This window comes from Solanum dulcamara, chromosome 12 (assembly GCF_947179165.1).
Source record: "Solanum dulcamara chromosome 12, daSolDulc1.2, whole genome shotgun sequence".
Classification (NCBI taxonomy): domain Eukaryota; kingdom Viridiplantae; phylum Streptophyta; class Magnoliopsida; order Solanales; family Solanaceae; genus Solanum; species Solanum dulcamara.
The window spans coordinates 27,838,792-27,861,713 of NC_077248.1; the positions used below are offsets into that span (position 1 = coordinate 27,838,792).

The 22,922-nt window shown below is 39.9% G+C and overlaps 1 protein-coding gene across 2 annotated transcripts in view; it reads left to right on the forward strand.

Annotated features, from left to right (window-relative positions):
• The first annotated feature begins 20,388 nt into the window (after positions 1 to 20,388).
• LOC129877564 (dynamin-like protein ARC5) overlaps positions 20,389 to 22,922 on the forward strand; it is a 34,173-nt gene continuing 31,639 nt past the window's right edge. For both annotated transcript variants that reach the window (XM_055953083.1, XM_055953084.1), the window contains exons 1-4: positions 20,389 to 20,911; positions 21,222 to 21,386; positions 21,468 to 21,590; positions 21,857 to 22,078. In XM_055953083.1, coding sequence (XP_055809058.1) covers positions 20,561 to 20,911; positions 21,222 to 21,386; positions 21,468 to 21,590; positions 21,857 to 22,078 — 861 coding nt within the window. In that variant the 5' untranslated portion in view covers positions 20,389 to 20,560. The remainder of the gene's footprint in view (positions 20,912 to 21,221; positions 21,387 to 21,467; positions 21,591 to 21,856; positions 22,079 to 22,922) is intronic.

The following is a 22,922-nucleotide window of genomic DNA, read 5'->3' on the forward strand; positions in this document are numbered from 1 at the left end:
AGAATGTTATATATAATATGATGACCATATGAGGCTTATTATTAATGTGTTTCCATGTAGGGGATTATTTGTATTACATAGCCCGTGTGGGGGCCTTATTTGTTATCTTATTTGCTTTGAGAGAATGTGATTCATGATTTGCCTATGAGAGAGGCTTGATGATATTATTTGACTTGTAATGCCTACCTGAGGGGTTGAGTTGGGGGTTTTGAACATGCCTAAGTATTGAAATATTGTTGAGAAAGAGATGAATACTTATATTGAAATATTTCCTTTCCATTACTATTTATTGAGGGTGAGTATCGTGTATATGTTAAGTTTTGAGAACTTTGAACCTTGTACTACATTTTGAGTTGAATATTGCTTCCCCGCCATATGTATTTTAATACATTTATCCTCATTCATCATATCATAAAACATGGGAAGTTGAGAAATATGGAAATTCTTTTTGAGAAAGTAAATAAAACACCTTTAATCCTTTGTATCCTGAGTTCCTGATCGAGACAGTTTTATGGAAGGGTAGTAGATACATTGTGATCCCTTGAACACGAGGATGTGGCAAGGATGATGAGCTATTGTGATTGAGGTCTATGGTCTGCGAGACCCCCATGGGTCTTGCTTGATATCACAGCTCAACAAGTGTAAATGACAGGCTGTGCGACAGTCTTGATTTCACTATATGACCACATTATTGCATTATTATATTACATTGCATTGTATCAATATATGTACTATTTGACTTATCTAGTTAATTGTGATAAAGATTTGATATTATGGATTTACTTTACTCACGCCATTATATATAAACTGGTAGCACCGATGCTGAAGTGAGACTATTCTGTATGTAGGTGAAAGTGTTACTTAGTTTATTTCATAGGTTTGATTAATTTTTTATACTCAGTCAGTTAAAACCTACTGAGTACATATGAATTATACTAACCCCTACTTCTGTGTGCCTTTTTTATGTAGATACTAGTCAGGGTACCTCATGTGGCAGATGATATTCTAGTGGATTGTGTATTCTCAGATTAGTGGTGAGGTCCCAAGATTTGGATCGTCACTAGTCTATCTGTATTTCTCAGTCTTTTGTATTATTCAGATATTTATGTTGTATCTTCAGACTCGAACATTGTATTAGATGATCTTTATACTTATGACATCAGATTTTGGGATAATTTCTTCATTGTCTTTCTTTTGATTTAAATCGTGCCATGACTTTCCCTTTGGGAGTCTCGTATGAGTTTTACTTTTAGGCTTACACATCAAGTTGGATTTTGGGATGTGTGCCATTATGACCTTGGTTTTGGGTTATGACAGGGAGTTACATGAGATTCCATGTTATAGCTCGCATGATCTTATTGCCAGTTAAGATTATATCCCACATATGTATGGTCCTTATGATGATTTACTTAACTAATCTTATCCTTTACTTTTACATGATATTCTTATGGCTTATTGAGCATTGACTCTTCTCATGTTTTCTCATGATTTTACTACCTCTTTTATCATGTTATTTGAAATGTTCATTTGCACAATATAGTTTTATTATACATTACATTGTCTACATACTTAGTACATTCAAACGTACTAACGCATATTTTATTGCCTACGTTATATCAAAATGTAGGGACGGATGCTCCATCTTCTTCTCGTAGCTAGTTGGCGATTGTCGAAGATTGTGTGGTGAGTTCTCATGCTTCGAGGGCAAGTTGAGTCTATCTTTCCCTTTTTGTCATTTTTAGACTATGTTGGTACATTGAGACTATTCCATGTTATGTCATTTCTATTCTTTGAGGGTGAACTAGGAACATGTCCTAGTTCCCACCTATGTTAGTTCATGTAGAGGCATGTTGAATATGTGTATGAAGCCTATTATTTTTCTTACTTCATTCTAGCTATGGTACGTTCTTGGATTTCTTATGAGTTTTTTCTTATTGTTACCTTATGTACACTTATGATATGCTAAGAGGCTTGGTTAAGATATTTTTGGAAATTTTCATCGCTATATCATTCCTAGGGCCTAGCTTGGGTGGTGATAAACTTGGCATCAGAGCATAAGGTTTTGAAGTATTCTAGGGAGTCTAACATGCCGCATCAAGTAGAGTCTTATTCATGGGTGTGAAATACGCCACATCTCTAAGTAGGAGGCTATGAGGCATCTCAAGAAATCTTCACTTCTTTCATAATCTATGTCGTGCGATAGAGTGTATTCTAAGTCTTTTCCCTCTAACAATTGTTCTTTGTAATTTTTAGAAAATGCCTCCAAGAAGAGTTTTAATCCGAAGAGGGGTTGATACTAATGAGGGACAAGCCACTTAAGCTCCTAAGGATCCTTTAGCCGATCAATTTACTCATCCCGAATTTTGGACTGCCATCTTTATACTAGCCCAAGCCATGAATACTTAAGTGAACCAAGGAGTGGTGGCTCCTCCAAATATGTTACACTGGCTTCAAGGGTTAGAGACTTTACAAGGTTGAACCCTCCCAAGTTTCATGGGTCCAAGGTTGATGAGGATCCCTAAGATTTTGTTGATAAGGTGCATAAGATTGTTGCTATCATGGGGGTGTCTTCGAAGGAGAAGGCGGCCTACTAACTCAAGGGTGTTGCTCAAGTGTGGTTCAATCAATGGAAGTCCAAAAGGGTTGAAGGAGGTCTCATAGGTAGGGAAAACTTCAAGGTTGCATTTCTTGACCTCTTCTTCCCACTTGAATTGAGAGAGGTAAAAGTGTTGGATTTTATCAATTTAAAGCAAGGTAATATGAGTTTGAGGGAATATGCCCCTAAGTTCACAAAGTTGTCCAAGTATTCTCCTACTTTGGTAGCTGACTCCCGTGCCTGAATGAGTAAGTTTATTTTGAGAGTGTCGGACTTGGTGATGAAATAATGTTAAACCGCATTACTTATCAAAGATATGGATATTTCTAGGCTCATGACATATGTCGAACAAATAGAAGGGGAAAAGAGTAAGTAGAAGAATGTGAGGGAGTCCAAGAGGGCTCAATTTGAAGGTGGGTTTTCTCAATCCAAATCTAGTGGTGGTAATGACCATTTTCAACATGGCCAAAGGTTTCAAGGACAAGGTTATTCACAAACCTCGGGCCGAAAATTTGACAAAGATAGGGTGACCAACCCTAAGGCCTAAAGTGGTAGAATTAGTGGGTCTACTTCTCCCAAGTGTTCCAAGTGAAGAAAAAACCATGGAGGCAAATATTTATTTGATATAGGTGCTTGTTTTAGATATGGTTAGGTGTGGCACACGGTCTTTGAATGCCCTAATATTCAAAAAAGGGGAGAGAAGGACCTCCTCAAGGTCAAACTAACAAAGATGGAAAATTTCAACAAGGTGGTCGCCCATGCCAAAATATGTTCTATGTACTCCAAGCTGGACAAGATGTTGAGGAATCTTTCAATGTGCTTACGGGTATATTGCGGGTCTTTGACTTTGATTTTTATGCTTTACTTGATTCGGGGGACATATTATCTTTTATTACTCCTTACATTGCTATAAGATTTGATATATGTCCCAAAATCTTGCTAGAGCCTTTTTCGATTTATACCCTCCTTGATGATTCGGTTCTAGCCAAAAAAATCTATAGAAATTGCCCCATGTCAGTCTTGCATAAAATAATCCCATGTATCTTGTTGAACTCAACATGACCGACTTTGATGTCATTCTTGGCATGGATTGGCTACATGCTTCTTATGTATCTATTGATTGTAGAACCTGTGTGGTCAAATTCCAATTTTTTAATGAGTCGGTTCTTGAGTGAAAGGTAGATATTCGGTATTTAAGGGTTGGTTCATATCATGCCTAAAAGCCCGAAAAATGAATTATAAAGAGTGTATTTATCATTTAGTACGGGTTAGGATATAAATTTTGAAGGTTCTACTATTGAGTCAATTCCTATAGTAAATGAATTCTCCGATGTGGTTCTCGATGATTTTTCCGGTATTCCTCCCAAAGGAGAAATTAATTTCGGTATAGATATTTTTTCCGACACCCAACCTATCTCAATCCTTTCTTACCGTATGTCCCTGACGAAACTTAAGGAGTTGAAGGAACAATTTAAAGATTTGTTAGATAAAGGCTTCATAAGGCTAAATATTTCACCATGGGGTACTCCCGTGTTGTTTGTTAGAAAGAAGGATGGGTCACTTTGCATGTGTATAGACTACCGATAATTGAATAAGGTCACCATTAAGAAAAGGTATCCCATTCGGAGAATAGATGACTTGTTTAATCAACTCCAAGGTGCAAGTCACTTCTCCAAAATTGATCTCTGGTATGATTATCACCAATTGATGTTGAGAAAATGTGACATTCTCAAGATGACATTTCAAACAAGTTATGACCATTTTTAGTTTTTGGTTATGTTGTTTGGTTTAACTAATGCTCCCGCTATTTTTATGGACCTGATGAATCGGATTTTAAAACCGTACCTAGACATATTTGAGGTGGTCTTTATTGATGATATATTGATTTATTCCTAATATGAAGAAGAGCATATGGCTCACTTGAGAATTATGTTGCAAATTTTGAGGGACAAACAGTTATTTGCTAAGTTTAGTAAATGTGAATTTTGGTTGAGGTCCGCAGAATTTCTTGTCACATTGTTTTCAGGGTTGATCTAAAGAAAACAGAGGCGGTAAAGAATTGGCCTAGACCATTGTCTCCTTCGGATATTCGTAGCTTCTTAGGCTTGGTCGGGTATTATAAAAGGTTTGTAGAAGGATTTTTATTTATTGCAACACCTTTAACTAAGTTGACCCAAAAGAAAGTGAAGTTCCAATGGTCGAATAAGTGTGAAAGAAGTTTCCAAACATTGAAGGATCCTCATATGTTGGCTCCTATTTTGATATTGTCAAAAGGTTTGTATAGGTTTGTTGTATATTGTGATACCTCACGAGTTGGATTACGTTGTGTTTTGATGCAACATAGCAAGGTCAAGCATTTGCCACTCGACAACTAAAAGTGCATGAACTAAACTATCCAACTCATGATCTTGAATTGGTGGTAGTTGTTTTTGCCTTAAAATTTTGGCGTCACTATCTTTATGGGGTGCATGTTGACATATTTGCCGATCACAAAAGCTTACAATATATGTTTACACAAAGGGACTTGAACCTTAGGCAAAGGAGGTATCTTGAACCATTAAAGGATTATGATATGAGTGTGTTGTACCATCTGGGTAAAGCAAATATTGTTGCCGATACTCTTAGTCGGTTGTTCATAAATAGTGTTTCTCATGTTGATGACAACAAGAAGAAGTTGTTTAAATATGTGCACCGATTGGCCAGCTTAGGGTAAGTTTGAGTGACTCTAATCAGGGTGGTATTCTTGTTCAAAATAGTTCGAAATCATCATTGGTAGCGGATGTAAAGGCAAAGAAAGACATGGATCTGACCTTAGTTGAGTTGAAGAAATTGGTGAGTGATAAGAAGATTGAGGTTTTCTCACAAAGGGGAGATAGAGTACTATGATATTCTATACATTCGGGATCCACTAAAATGTATAGAGATTTGAGGGAAGTGTATTGGTGTCAGAGTATAAAGAAAGACATAACAAAGTTTGTGGCGGAATTTCTACATTGCTAACAAGTGAAAGTTGAACATCAAAGACTGGAATTCTTGCCCAAGTTACTTGAAAGTGTGAGAATGTGAACATGGACTTTATAACGGGTTTGCCCCGTACCCGAAAGCAACATGATTTAATTTGAGTGGTAGTGGATAGAATGACCAAGTCAGCTTATTTTCTAACAATTAAGACTTTTTATCGTACTGAAGATTATGCCAAGATGTATATTTGAGAAGTGGTAAAGTTAAATGGTGTCCCATTGTCCATCATTTCGGATCATGGTACTCAATTTACTTCTCACTTTTGGAAATCCTTTCAAAAAGGGTCTTGACACCAAATTTAAGCTAAGTACCGCATTTCACCCACAAACCGATGGACAAGCCAAAAGAACAATCCAAACTCTAGAAGACATGTTAAGGGATTGTGTGGTTGATTTCAAAGAAAGTTGGGATGATCACATACCATTAGTTGAATTTGCATACAATAATAGTTACCATTCGAGTATTAGGATGATATCATTTGAAGCCTTGTATGGAAGAATGTGTCTATCACCTATTGGATGATTTGAAATAAGAGAGGGTGTCTTGCTAGGGCCCGAGTTAGTATTTGAGGCCTTTGAAAAGGTCAAACTTATTCGAGAAAGATTAAGGATTGCTCAAAGTAGTCAAAAGTCCTATTTAGATGTTAGAAGGAGAGAACTTGAATTTTATGTGAAAGATTGGGTTTACTTGAAGATTTTACTTATGAAAGGGGTAATGAATTTTGGAAAGAAGGGGAAGCTTAGTCCTCGGTGCTCGTATAGGATCCTAAGGCATATTGATAAGGTGGCCTATGAACTTGATTTACCATTAGAATTATCATCGGTTCATCCGGTATTCCATGTATGAATGTTGAGGAAATGTCTTGGTGATCCCTATGGCATTGACCTTTGGGTAGTGTGAGTGTTGAAGAAAACTTGACTTATGAGGAGGTTCCGATTGAAATTTTGGACCGTCAAATTAAGGGGTTGAGAAACAAGGAAATTGCATCCGTTAAAGTCTTGTGGAGGAACCAAGAAGTTGAAAGTGCTACTTGGGAAGCGAAAGCGGACATGATAAAACGATATCCTTATCTCTATCCTTCCATTCTGGACTAAGGTATTTAGCTATTCATTCTCGAATTCTCCAAACTCCTACATTCTAATCTCTCTATGTCTTATTACATGTATGCAGACTCATGAACTCAATTTTAAATAATGTTTAAATTACATTATTGAATTCATGTTGGGTTGTTAGTTGTACATTCTACTCTACTTAAAGCTAGTTTTACCTCATTCGAGGACGAATGTTCCCAAGTGGGAGATAATTTAATACCCCATAGAATTCTAACTTAGATTATTTCATGAAACAAGAAAATTTATGAAAAATGGACATGGGAGCAAGTCCGCGTCGAGAGCATAATTTTGATTCGGGTAAATTTTGAGATAGTAGAGTCTGCGATGTCCCTGCATCGCAAAGTTTTGAAAATCCAATCTAGGGAGAAGGTTCGCGTTGCGGACATGGAGTTTTATTTTTATCCGAATTCAATTTTTAAGTAAGGGCACTTTAGACATTTCTCTACTTATTAGTTAATGAACTTGAATGTTTTAGGACTAAATTCGACCCTATTAGCTGTCATAACCTAACCCCGTAGGGCATGACGGGGGCCCCAAACCGGGCATACACGTGTACCCCTTCTAACTATACCTAACTTGCCTCCTGTTTATACCCCAAATGCATCAACATGTAAGAAACATACAAGCCGACAAGGCTGTAGTAACGTATAGGGTCGTTCCATACTACATACATATGCGAGCCGACAAGGCCACCACAATATAGGGAACGCCCCAAATCCTAAGTCATATCAGTACAGCTGTACACACATACATATATAGATCATACACAACTCATATACACATACAACCCACATACGTATACCACCCACATATGTATACAACCCACTTATGCATCCACAGACCTCTAAGAGTAAGAAAACTGTAACATAAGGCGGGACAGGGCCCCCGCCGTACCCGTGAAAAAAACAAATATGTACAATAAGGTGTAGTACCCAAAAGTCAGGCTCCAGCACTATAAAGCACTTCCGGACTGCTGAGTGGAACTCCTACACTGGCGGATCCCCAAACTGTATACCTGTACCTGCGGGCATGAATGCAGCCCCCCCCAGAGAAGGGGGTTAGTACGACATATGTACTGAGTATGTAAAACATAATATAACATAACTGAAACCATATCTGAAACCGCGAAGCAGGGGATAACATATCATATGAGAAACCTGTACTTTGTGAATCATAAAAGCATGCATGTTCAAATTATATCATATAGCCGGCCCTATTAGGGGTCCGGTGGATACATCTGTAATATCATCCCAACCCCGTGCCATCATCATCTTATTACCATACATCGTCATATAAATATATACACACGTATCCCGGCCCTCTAGTGAGGGACTCGAGGAATAAGGCAGTGAACTGCGCACGAGAACATACCCCGGCCTGGGACTCGGTGAAAGATGTGTCACTGTATACACGAGTAGAGTAATGAGAAACTATATGTAATTTAAATCATTATCGAAGACTCGACCGTAGAAGCAAATTAAGCTATCGTCTGAGCATCAGGGTTATAATGTAATCACCTTAAATGTCCTCTAAATGCCATTAGGGCTATACTAGTTAGTTTCTCGGGGTCCTTAGACACGTACTAAGGTAATGTTAACCACTTAAGGACTCAAGAATACATGTTTTCATATAGTTCTTACAACTAGGAGCCCACATATTCATTAAGTCCTTAGTATAGATAAGGTTCAAGGAAAGTAGCTTAACTGTTATAAAAGTTCATTACCCAGAAGTGAATAAGAGACACTTAGGAATGGAATTACTTTAGAGATCGCATCATTGTTTACTTACCTCTACGATATGCCAAAAGAAGAGAAAGAATAGGCTTTACATACCTCTTATGGATTCCCCGTAATCGTGTCCACGTTGTTGTCCTCGAAACCTATTTAACACGGAAGTAAGGCAAGTATTAACAACCTTAGACTTTTCATCAACTTAAACTACCTATGAGTATTCATCGAGCTCGTCCCCTCACTCGCATCCTCGACTAATTCCTTAACCAGTTAAGAAGTTAACGAAAATCGGACAGCACCTCCCTTATAACGTGCCCTATCCGAATCCACAACCATGTCCCTAGAACCTTCAGCTAACCAACAATACAACTATCAGCCCATACATATACATATTACGACAACATTACACAATATAAACCCTCAACAATTCACTCGAAACTAAGATACCAAAACTAGAGTTTTTAATCTTTCTTTCGTGAATTCTTTAATTGCAAAGCGGAGGGTCGTGTGGATGCAACCAGAAGCCCCCCACACCCTTATAAACACACATTCCAGCACCCTAACAACTCACCACACGACCAGAAGTCACACACCACAAGCGCGAGGCATTATTCGATTACAATTAACTATAGCAATTCCAATTTCGCTTATTTCGAACGTCAAACTTTTGAAGCCTTCTCCCCAACTTCCAGCATCTCCTAAGGTGTATAATACACCCTAATTTAATATCATAAACTTCAAATTAGAGGGGAAGAACTTACCTTTCCCGAAATTGGCTAAAATTAGCCGAAATTGTGCCTCGGAACTTCTTCAACGTGCTGAAATTGAGCGGGCTGCTTGTGGTACTCCCTCGCTGCCCCAAATTGAATTTTTAGGTTATAAAACACCAATATACAACTTAAGTACACGTCAATTAATTAATTCACGGAACGAAACCCGGAAGCTTACCCAAAAAGGGTCAAATCCGTAGCCCTCTCCCTTGCCCCTTTTCACGTTTTCTCTCCCTTTTTCCTTCCAAATTTCAGTTACAACGCTGGAGTTTTGGTTCCATGAACATCTTAAAACAAATATATACGTATCCACGTACTTAAGATACACCGTATATAATTAATTTACAGAAGAAAGTTGAGAAACTCACCTTTAATCTTCAAGAACCAAGGCTGCCTCTCTTTTCTCTCTTTTCACATTTTTTCTCTAAGTTTAGCTACTGTTTTGGATAAATTAACAACTGAAGTATTACATATTCATATATATATGAGGTGACACGTGTCAGGCCCTCATTGGACCACCTCAACCATGCGGCCAATGGGGTGCTGCCACGTGGCAGTGGGGTCCACCTCCCCCAAGCAGGTGGGTCACCTACTTGACCCCAAGTAGGTGGGTCACCTGCTTGCTTAGGGCTGCCATGTGTCACCCTCCTATTGCTTGCCTTGCAAAAATTTTTTCTCTTCCTCGTGGGTTCATAATCTCGTCTTAGTTTAAGAGCCTATGTCATTCATGCTATAAAAGCTTGGTATGTACTCAAATAGCTTAGGTAAGTAAAACTTCTAAGTTGGAGTCGTACGTAAGCAAATCAAGTCCTACGACTCATCGCTTGGCCTCCAACTTCCTTCGACTTCTCTTGACCTTATTTCCAATCTTCCCTACTGTGGGGTGTCACACTCTCCCTCCTTGGAGTTGTTTAATAGCGTCGTAACTTAGGCGGCTTACATGATAGCTTCTAAGTAACTGTAGGAACCTTTCGAGTTCAAGAATGTGGGGTGTAACATCCTTTCCCCCTTTAGAACATTCGTCCCCGAATGTTGAATAAAACTTCTCTTAAGACTTTATGCTGATTATTGGGCGGTTTCCTTCTACTATGATAACATACATTTTCATCTAAATAATTAATATACCAGTTCTAAGAGTTAGGGTTACCTGTGGATGTCGAGAACAAGTACGGATATTTATTTTTCATGTCCTTTTCAGCTTCCCAGGTCATTTCTTCCCGATTCCTATTTCGCCACAACACCTTGACAGAAGCTATGTCCTTAGTCCGCAGTCTTCTGATTTGCTGATCCAGGATGGCGATAGGTTGTTCTTCATAGGCTAACTCCTCTATGACCTGGATATCGTCTACGAGATGTACCCGGGATGGATCACCCACACATTTACGAAGCATTTACACGTGAAAGACTGGATGTACAGCTTCTAGATCCGCTGGTAAGTTTAGTTCGTACGCCACTTTACCTATTCGGCGAAGAATCAAGTAAGGGCCAATGTATCTCGGACTCAGCTTCCCTTTCTTGCCGAACCTCATTACCCCTTTCATGGGCGATACTTTTAAGAATACCCAATCACCTACTTGAAATTCCAAGGGTCGACGTCGATTATCTACATATGATTTTTGTCGACTCTGGGCTGCTAATAATCTTTCCCTAATAAGCCTTATTTTATCTACCGCCTGTTGGACCATGTCTGGGTCTATTAGTTGTGTTTCGCCAACCTCAAACCAACTGATAGGCGACTTGTACTTCCTGCCGTATAAAGCCTCATACGGCGCCATCTGGATGCTAGAGTGATAACTGTTATTGTAGGCAAATTCAATAAGTGGTACATGATCATCCCAGCTATCTTTGAAGTCAATTATGCGGGCCCGCAACATATCCTCTAACGTTTGAATTGTACGCTCCGCTTGCCCATCAGTTTGAGGATGAAATGTTGTACTAAGGCTTACCTGTGTCCCCAAGCCTTCCTGGAATGACTTCCAAAAGTGGGCTGTGAACTGAGCTCCTCTGTCTGAAATAATAGATGTGGGAACTCCATGAAGTCGTACTATTTCCTTAATGTACAATTTTGCATAGTCTTCGGCTGAGTAAGTGGTCCGGACTGGAAGGAAGTGGGCTGATTTTGTCAGCCTATCTACGATAACCCATATGGAATCCTGCTTTCGAAGAGTCCGAGGCAAACCTGTAATAAAGTCCATATTAATCGCTTCCCATTTCCAAGTTGGAATCTCCATCTCCTATAGTAGCCCACCCAGTTTCTGATGTTCAACTTTAACTTGTTGGCAGTTTGGGCATTGGGCTACGAACTCTACTATATCCCTTTTCATACCGTCCTACCAATACAGATATCTGAGGTCGTGATACATCTTGGTTGACCCTGGATGAATAGAATAGCGAGCGTAATGTGCCTCTCCCAGTACTTGCTGTCGTAGTCCTGCAACCTCCGGTACACAGACTCTGCCTTGGTATCGTAATACCCCACCGTTCATAAGGTCAAATGGAGTCTTTTCCTTTTGGAGAGTTTCATCTCTATACTTCGCTAGAACAGGGTCCTGGTATTGACATCGTTTTACTTCCTCCATAATGGAGGATTCAACAATTCTTCGAACAGAAACCCCGTCATCACCCGAATCAACTAAGCGGAATCCAAGACTGGCAAGCTGGTAGATCTCATGGATCATTTCCTTCCGTCCCGGTCGTACCTCTGCTAAGCTACCCATTGATTTACGGCTGAGCGCATCTGCCACCACATTCGCTTTCCCAGGGTGGTATAAGATGTCGACATCATAATCTTTCAGCAATTCCAACCACCTTCTCTGCCATAAGTTCAATTCCTTCTGTTTGAAGATTTATTGGAGGCTTTTGTGATCTGTATAGATATCCACATGTACACCATATAAATAGTGCCTCCATATTTTCAAGGCATGAATCACCGCTGCTAATTCCAAGTCATGAGTTGGATAATTCTTTTCATGTTTCCTGAGCTGCCGGGAGGCATAAGCTATACCTTTACCCTGTTGCATCAACACACATCCAAGTCCGATACCGGAAGCATCACAATAAATAACAAGACCATTGGGTCCTTCGGGAAGGGTTAGAATAGGAGCCGTAGTCAATTTTTCTTTTAACAACTGAAAGCTCCATTCACAAACATCAGTCCACTGGAACTTAGCCGCTTTTTGAGTCAGCCTTGTTAAAGGCGCCGAAATGGAAGCAAACCCTTCTACGAACCTTCTGTAATATCCTGCTAACCCCAAAAAGCTACGTACCTCCATAGGAGTTGTAGGTCTTAGCCATGCCTTCACAGCCTCAATCTTTTGTGTATCTACGCGAATACCATCGTTCCCAATAATATACCCCAGAAAAGCCACTGAAGTTAACCAAAATTCACATTTAGAAAATTTAGCATATAATTTCTGGTGTTGGAGTATTCCTAGTATTGCCCACAAATGATCCGCATGTTCCTTTTCTGATCGTGAATAGACCAAAATATCATCAATAAATACGATCACGAACAAATCTAGAAATGGTTTGAACACTCGGTTCATCAAGTCCATAAACACCGCTGGAGCATTTGTCAACCCAAAAGACATCACTTTGAACTCATAATGTCCGTATCGGGTTCTGAATGCGGTCTTTGGGATATCCGCTTCTCTTACCCGTACCTGATGGTAGCCTGACCACAAGACTATCTTCGAAAAGCATTTAGCACCCTGCAACTGGTCAAACAAATCATCAATCCTGGGGAGGGGATACATGTTCTTAATTGTTACCTTGTTCAGCTGCCTATAGTCAATGCACATTCGCAGCGATCCATCTTTCTTTTTAACAAATAATACCGGCGCTCCCCATGGGGATGTACTGGGCCTAATGAAACCTTTTTCCAGCAAGTCCTTCAGTTGCTCCTTTAGCTCCTTTAATTCTGCGGGTGCCATTCTATATGGGGGAATAGAAATAGGCTGAGTATCTAGTGGCATGTCTATCATGAACTCTATCTCCCGTTCGGGAGGAAGACCTGGAAGTTCATCTGGAAACACATCCGGATATTCATTAACCATGGGTACCAACTGAAGAGTTGGAACCTCTGCTTCCAAATCGTGCACGCGGACTAAATGATAAATACACCCCTTCCTGATCATTTTCCTTGCCTTAAGGTATGAAATAAACTTACCCTTCGGCGATGCCGTGTTTCCTGCCCACTCAACAATTGATTCACTTGGAAACTGGAACCGAACTACTTTATTTCTACAGTCTATGTTGGCATGACAAGAAGCTAACCAATCCATACCCATAATAACATCAAATTTCACAATATCCAATTCTATCAAATCAGCCAAGGTACGATGACTATATACATTAACCGGGCAATTTATATATACTTGTTTCACCACAAGAGAGTCTCCTACTAGTGTGGCCACCTCAAATGCTTCTATTAATTCAGGCTTAATCCTAATTCTATTAGCAACAAAAGGAGATATATATGATAAAGTAAAGCCGGGATCCATCAACGCATATACGTCCCGAACGAAGATTGATAATGTACCTGTGACTACCTTTGGCGATGCTTCCTGATCTTGTCTACTAGCCAAAGCATATATACGATTAGAAGGGCTGCCAGAACTAGAAGCTCCACCACGACCTCTACCACGGCCTGCCGGTATCTGCATACCCTGCCCCATCGAGCGCATAGCCACAGAAGAAGAAGAACCCGCAACCGACCCAGTTGGCTGAGCTATACCACCTAGAGTACTTTTAAACGGACATTCCCTCGCAATATGGCCTTGGCGTCCACAAGAAAAACAGGCACCTGTACTTCGGCGACATTCCCCAAAATGAAGTCTATTACAATGGGGACACTGTGGTACTAGTGGTCTTGACTGTCGAGAACTCTAGTCCACCTGTGTACCTGAAGCTCTGGAGCTTTGACCAGGCCCCAAATATCTGGTGCTCTCAACTCTTCCACCTGGAAACTGTGGAGGTACACTCCGAGCTGGCTGGGAGGGATACCTACCAGATTGTTGGAATCGCCCGATGCGAAATTCTCCTGGATAACCAGCTGACCTAGCCCTTTTTGGCTGACTTCTATCAAAACCTCTGTCGGGCTGTCGCCTTCTATGTCGCTCTTCTACCCCTTGGGCATAGGCTTGCACCCGGGCAATATCCATGCCTGGCTGAGAAGCCATAGCCATGCAGCTATCAACCAAATAAAGGTCCAAGCCCATAATGTACCGATGCACCCTGTCTTCCATGTCTGCTACAACTGTGGGGGCATGCCTCGCCAATGAGTCAAACTCGAGGCTATAGTCGCGAATACTCCTGTCGTTCTGCTTTAACTGCAAAAATTTATCAACCCTGGCTCATTTCATTTCTGGAGGTAGGAAGTGGCTAAGAAAGGCTTCTACAAATTCATCCCATTCACCTGGAGGAGAACCCTCTCCCCTCGATAACTTCCAAGACTCGTGCCAGTTAGCGGCCACATCACGCAGCCGATAGGAGGCTAATTCCACCGACTTAGTCTCTGAGGCCCTAATGATTCGCAGTGTATGCTGCATCTGTCTAGTGAACTCCTGTGGGTCCTCTGCAGGTCTCGATCCATGAAATTCTGTGGGATTGCAGGCTAGGAAGTCACGAACCCTCAAGCTATCTTGTCTATTTGCATCATCTGGGCCATGCCTCCGGGCTTGTCCTGCCATCAGTCCAGTCAGCAACTGCACTGCCTCTCGCATAGCTCTGTCTTCCGCCCTCTGATGTGGGACTGGAGGCTCCTGTACTGGAGGTTCAGGATCTGCAGCTGCTGCTGCCCTAAACTCCTCTGAGGGTGGCGGCGTAGTAGAGCTCGCCACTAAAGTACAATCCTCAGCATAGACTGGGCACGAGCCCTGGTAATTCTTGGGGTTTGACTAGTTTTCCCAGCTGCTGACTTGCCCTTCTGGGCAGTGGTTACTTTCCGTGGAGGCATCACTATAAACATAAAGGTAGGTTGGTGAAGGATCATCCTAAAACATAACTCTATCGCACGATCTATGATAAGAAAAAAAGTAATATCCTAAATGTCCTATAGCCTCCTGTTTATAGATGTCGTGCACAACACACCGATAAACAAGCCTCTACTAAACACGGTCTGTGGACACTCCAAGGAAGAACTGCTCTAATACCACTTCTGTCATGACCTAACCCCGTAGGGCGTGACGGGGCCCCCAAACTGGGCATACACATGTACCCCTTCTAACTATACCTAACTTGCCTCCTGTTTATACCCCAAATGCATCAACATTTAAGAAACATACAAGCCGAAAAGGCTGTAGTAACATATAGGGTCGTTCTATACTACATACATATGCGAGCCGACAAGGCCACCACAATATAGGGAACGCCCCAAATCCTAAGTCATATCAGTACAGCTGTACACACATACATATACAGATCATACACAACTCATATACACATACAACCCACATACGTATACCACCCACATATGTATACAACCCACCTATGCATCCACAGACCTCTAAGAGTAAGAAAACTGTAACATAAGGCGGGACAGAGCCCCCGCCGTACTCGTGAAAAAAACAAATATGTACAATAAGGTGTAGTACCCAAAAGTCAGGCTCCAGCACTATGAAGCACTTCCGGACTGCTGAGTGGAACTCCTACACTAGCGGATCCCCAAACTGTATACCTGTACCTGCGGGCATGAACGCAGCCCCCCCCCCCCCGGAGAAGGGGGTCAGTACGATATATGTACTGACTATGTAAAACATAATATAACATAACCGAAACCATATCTGAAACCGCGAAGCAGGGGATAACATATCATATGAGAAACCTGTACTTTGTGAATCATAAAAGCATGCATGTTCAAATTATATCATGTAGCCGGCCCTATTAGGGGTCCGGTGGATACATCTGTAATATTATCCCAACCCCATGCCATCATCATCTTATTACCATACATCATCATATAAATATATACACACGTATCCCGGCCCTCTAGTGAGGGACTCGAGGAATAAGGCAGTGAACTGCGCACGAGAACATACCCCGGCCTGGGACTCGGTGAAAGATGTGTCACTGTATACACGAGTAGAGTAATGAGAAACTATATGTAATTTAAATCATTATCGAAGACTCGACCGTAGAAGCAAATTAAGCTATCGTCTGAGCATCAGGGTTATAATGTAATCACCTTAAATGTCCTCTAAATGCCATTACGGCTATACTAGTTAGTGTCTCGGGGTCCTTAGACACGTACTAAGGTAATGTTAACCACTTAAGGACTCAAGAATACATGTTTTCATATAGTCCTTACAACTAGGAGCCCGTATATTCATTAAGTCCTTAGTATAGATAAGGTTCAAGGAAAGTAGCTTAACTGTTATAAAAGTTCATTACCCAGAAGTGAATAAGAGACACTTAGGAATGGAATTACTTTAGAGATCGCATCATTGTTTACTTACCTCTACGACATGCCAAAAAAAGAGAAAGAATAGGCTTTACATACCTCTTATGGATTCCCCGTAATCGTGTCCACGTCGTTGTCCTCGAAACCTATTTAACACGGAAGTAAGGCAAGTATTAACAACCTTATACTTTTCATCAACTTAAACTACCTACGAGTATTCATTGAGCTCGTCCCCTCGCTCGCATCCTCGACTAATTCCTTAACTAGTTAAGAAGTTAACGAAAATCGGACAGCACCTCCCCTATAACGTGCCCTATCCGAATCCACAACCATGTCCCTAGCACCTTCAGCTAACCAAAAATACAACTAGAAGCCCATACATATACATATTACGACAACATTACACAATATAAACCCTCAACAATTCACTCGAAACTAAGATACCAAAACTAGAGTTTTTAATCTTTCTTTCGCGAATTCTTTAATTGCAAAGCGGAGGGTCATGTGGATGCAACCAGAAGCCCCCCACGCCCTTAGAAACACACATTCCAGCACCCTAACAACTCACCACACGACCAGCAGTCACACACCACAAGCGCGAGGCATTATTCGATTACAATTAACTATAGCAATTCCAATTTCGCTTATTTCGAACGTCGAACTTTTGAAGCCTTCTCCCCAACTTCCAGCATCTCCTAAGGTGTATAATACACCCTAAGTTAACATCATAAACTTCAAATTAGAGTGGAAGAACTTACCTTTCCCGAAATTGGCTAAAATTAGCCGAAATTGTGCCTCGGAACTTCTTCAACGTGCTGAAATTGAGCGGGCTGCTTGTGGTACTCCCTCGCTGCCACAAATTGAATTTTTAGGTTATAAAACACCAATATACAACTTAGGGATACGTCAATTAATTAATTCACGGAATGAAACCCGGAAGCTTACCCAAAAAGGGTCAAATCCGTAGCCCTCTCCCTTGCCCCTTTTCACGTTTTCTCTCCCTTTTTCCTTCCAAATTTCAGTTGCAATGCTAGAGTTTTGGTTCCATGAACGTCTTAAAACAAATATATACGTATCCACGTACTTAAGATACACCGTATATAATTAATTCACGGAAGAAAGTTGAGAAACTCACCTTTAATCTTCAAGAACCAAGGCTGCCTCTCTTTTCTCTCTTTTCACATTTTTTTCTCTAAGTTTAGCTACTGTTTTGGATAAATTAACAACTGAAGTATTACATATTCATATATATATGAGGTGACACGTGTCAGGCCCTCATTGGACCACCTCAACCATGCGGCCAATGGGGTGCTGCCACGTGGCAGCGGGGTCCATCTCCCCCAAGCAGGTGGGTCACCTACTTGACCCCAAGTAGGTGGGTCACCTGCTTGCTTAGGGCTGCCACGTGTCACCCTCCTATTGCTTGCCCTAGAAAAAAAATTTTCTCTTCCTCGTGGGTTTGTAATCTCGTCTTAGTTTAAGAGCCTATGTCATTCATGCTATAAAAGCTTGGTATGTACTCAAATAGCTTAGGTAAGTAAAACTTCTAAGTTAGAGTCGTACGTAAGCAAATCAAGTCCTACGACTCATCGCTTGGCCTCCAACTTCCTCCGACTTCTCTTGACCTTATTTCCAATCTTCCCTACTGTGGGGTGTCACACTCTCCCTCCTTGGAGTTGTTTAATAGCGTCGTAACTTAGGCGGCTTACATGATAGCTTCTAAGTAACTGTAGGAACCTTTCGAGTTCAAGAATGTGGGGTGTAACATTAGCTACCCTAAATCCCTATTTCCCCTAATTCTTTCACAATTCATCTATTTTAAATAATTTTCTCTCTACAAAGGTTCTCAAATCACCATTGAAGAAAATCAAGCAATTCTCTCAATATCTTCACCAAAATTCCATATTTCTTCAAACTTGTTCTAGATTCTCATTCAAGGTATGTGGGCATTCATCCAATGGTACCTTTCACCCATGGATCCCAATAAATTCTCAACTTTTTCATCAATTCAATTATGTATTTTTATGGGTTTTGTGATCTCAATTCCAATCACATGAATTATGATTTAAATTATAATTATGAATCTATTTCAATATGAATTAATGATTATTGCATGGAATTAAAGAGTTTTCTATGAATTTCCTACATTACTCTTTAGGGTTCATGACATGAATGAGGTTTTTTTTAATTATACTTTAAATTGATATTATTTTCATAAATTATGTATAATTTGATATAAATTATATGATCATGCATGTTTTCAATTAGATTTCATGATTTCCAAGTCAATTGATTATAAGTCATGTTTTTGCCTTAATTTCAAGTATAAGCCATGATCATGGAATTTCAAGCGTTGAAGCAAGTTTTATATATAAAAAAGGTGACTTAAGACCTTGATGATAATTTTTATGAAATAAGATTAGTAATGATGGAAGGTCTACACCACATTACATGAATCACATGATAATGAGCTATTCTTATGAACAAGTTTTATGAATTATAATTTATGAAAAGCTTATGATTTATGACATGTATGATTTATGATAATGAAATGTATTCCGTGGGATGTTGACTTAGCATCGAGAGGACTTTGAGGTAGGGGCTCGACGTAAGGGGTCCTTAGTAGCAATCTTTTGTCCCTTAACTACGTTGCCACCGTAGGTCTGCCTTTATGGCCTAGCTAGTGGATCCACATATAGCACATAATGATGATGATACGGAATCTATCTTGGCAAGTAGACTCTCTCTTCTCGATGTGAGAGTTACATCGGGATTCCATTTTATAGCTCGCATGGTCTTATTGTCGGTTAAGATTATATCCCGCATATGTATGGTCCTTATGATGATTTACTTAACTAATCCTATCCTTTACTTTTACATGATATTCTTATGGCTTATTGAGCATTGACTCTTCTCATGTTTACTCATGATTTTACTACCTCTTCTATCATGCTATTTGAAATGGTCATTTGCACAATATGGTTTTATTATACATTACATTGTCTACATACTTAGTACATTCAAACGTACTAACGCATATTTCATTGCCTACGTTATATCAAAATGTAGGGACAGACGCTCCATCTTCTTCTCGTAGCTAGTTGGCGATTGTCGAAGATTGTGTGGTGAGTTCTCATGCTTCGAGGGCAAGTTGAGTCTATCTTTCCCTTTTTGTCATTTTTAGACTATGTTGGTACATTGAGACTATTCCATGTTATGTCATTTCTATTCTTTGAGGGTGAACTAGGAACATGTCCTAGTCCCCGCCTATGTTAGTTCATGTAGAGGCATGTTGAATATGTGTATGAAGCCTATTATGTTGTCTTACTTCATTCTAGTTATGCTACGTTCTTGGATTTCTTATGAGTTTCCGCTTATTGTTGCCTTATGTACACTTATGATATGCTAAAAGGCTTGGTTGAGATTTCTTCGAAAATTCTCATCGCCGTGTCACTCGTAGGGCCTAACTTGGGTGGTGACAACTTCACACTCCACAGTACATATCACCTAAATATATGATTCAAATCTTACTTTCCTCATTTCAGTCTCTATATTCGTAATGGCCCATCTCCTCATTAAACTTCCCAAAAGTAAAAAAGAAAAGAAAAAGAAGACAAAAAAGGAAAAAAAAAACTTGGTTTGCTCTATTGAATTATTCTTATTTTATTTATTTTTTTCATTAAAGAAACCAAAATCATTTGAAATTTGAAAAGAAGAGGAAGGGAAAGATGCAAAACAAACTTTTTTTTCTTGGCCCAAATGAAGAAAACGAAAGCACAGCCCAAGCATCTCCTTTTTCCCAATCCATTCGAAATTATTTGGGTGGTTCCAAAATTCAACAAGAAACCCAAAGAAAAGAAATTGAGATAAAAGCTTCACAAATAGTCAGTCACACACAAACACACACAACTCACTAGTCTGGATCTTTGAAAATGGCGGGCGAAGAAAGTTCACCAGATTCCGGTATCAAAAAGATGGACGAATTGGAGGGGCAATGGAGGCTATATGAGGCCTACAATGAGCTGCACGGTTTGGCTCAAGAGTTCGACACTCCATTTGACGCACCAGCAGTTCTGGTAGTGGGGCACCAGACTGACGGGAAAAGCGCATTGGTGGAGGCTCTAATGGGCTTCCAATTCAATCACGTCGGTGGTGGAACCAAGACTCGCAGACCCATTACTCTTCACATGAAATACAACCCCGACTGTGACACTCCACTCTGCCATCTCTTGTCTGACTCTGACCCCTCTGTTTCTCATGAAAAATCTCTCCAAGATATTCAGGTATCAACCTTATATGTGTTGCTCGGTATATTTCCATTTGTTAGTTAATAACCATTTTATGGGTCATTTGTACACTCTGTCTAAAAAAGATAGTCACAATTGTATATTTGAAAACTATTTAATCTTATCATTCCCATTTTAGTTCAACTTGTTAGAAGTAGTGGAATATAAAAGTTGGAGAGAAATATGAAAGGTATTTAATGGTAAGTAGTAGGTTTGCATATTAGTGCTATTATTATTTGGTTAATGTGTCAAAAGTTTTTCCTTACACTAGGGAGTTAACTTTTCCTGATTATATTGTCTCTTGTAGGCATATATTGAAGCTGAAAACATGAGATTGGAGAAGGAAACATGTCAGTTTTCTGCAAAAGAGATAATCATCAGGATAGAATACAAATATTGCCCCAATCTTACTATTATTGACACTCCAGGACTAGTTGCTCCAGCACCTAGTCGGAAAAATCGGGCTTTACAGGTCCCATTATTATCCACGATTTTGATAATTGTGTAATATGAAAACACAATTAGTTGAAGCTTGAGACCATATACATTGCAGGCTCAAGCTCGTGCAGTGGAGACGTTGGTGCGAGTCAAAATGCAGCACAGAGAATTCATTATATTGTGCCTTGAAGATTGTAATGATTGGAGCAATGCAACTACGAGGAGGGTAGTAATGCAGGTAGTGCCTGTTTAATCCTAATTTGGTAAAGGTGCACCTGATAAGTTATAGCCTGAATTTTGCACAATATTTTGACTTCAATATGAGATGTGCTGGCAAAAATGAAGGTAAAAACCCTTTATATATGCCGAAATGGTTAAAAATGAATCTATGTAGATCGATGCTTTCCATGTCACCACGTAAAACACAGCATGTTCAAATGTTTGTGTGCTCTTGAGTGTTCTCTGCAACAGCTTTACTTTTTTCATGTGTGGAACCGTATACAGATTGATCCAGAGCTTTCAAGGACTGTGGTTGTCGCAACAAAGCTTGATACCAAAATACCTCAGTTTGCACGAGCTTCTGATGTGGAAGTTTTCCTTTCGCCACCAGCAAGTACACTTGATGGATTTATGTTGGGTGATTCTCCCTTTTTTACATCTGTCCCTTCCGGGAGAGTTGGTTTTGGACCTGAATCAGTTTTCAGATCCAATGATGAGTTCAAACAGGTTCAATTTCTGACCTCTGAAGCTCCATATGGCACATGCCTTTCCTTTTCTATGAGAAAGTTAGGATAATGGGGAATTTTACTTGAAATTTGTGCTGCATCTTTCAGTGAAGAACAATGTGTATTTCAATCTGGATTCATTTTGGCATTTCATAGAATTACTGAGTGTGACCGGGCTTTCTTCAAGTTAACTCCTTGTCGTGTGGTTGGGAGTGCTAAGGGTGAAAAATCCATGTTGACTAAGTAAAAATTCATTACATATCCAGTAGAAAGTTGTGATGCTCTACCTTATGCCATTTGATTTTGTTTTTCGGCTCTTCACAAAAACAATGCCCAAAAGAGAGCAAAATTGACTTTCAGTTCCGTCATTTTATCAATAACATTGTTTGTAGAAGAACACAAAACATAGTGCACATCAAGGAATTGGTGAGCATGCCGTTGGTCAATTAACTAATCCAATTGTAAAGAGCACAAAAAGTTTACCTGGTCAATAAGAGGGGGGTACTTTCAATGAGAAGAACTTTAAGAAAAAGAAGATGGAAACTGAGCTTGATTATCTAATACATCTTTCTCAACTGCTCCTTGTGCGGACTCTGGATACTTAGAAAGCTCCTCTGGGCAATCGTATTGGTTCCAATCAGCTGCTCTTAAATATGCAGTCCCAACTGTTTCTTCAGGAATACAACAACCATTTATGTTAAACCTGTGATGTCGCTTGTGTGCCTTTGAAGAGATTCTTGCAGCTAGGTATGTTATCTGATGGGTATTGTGGTCAACAAGAATATTAGAAGAACAAAAAAAAACTAGAAACTAGAAAATACTAAACATATTAAATAAATATTCAA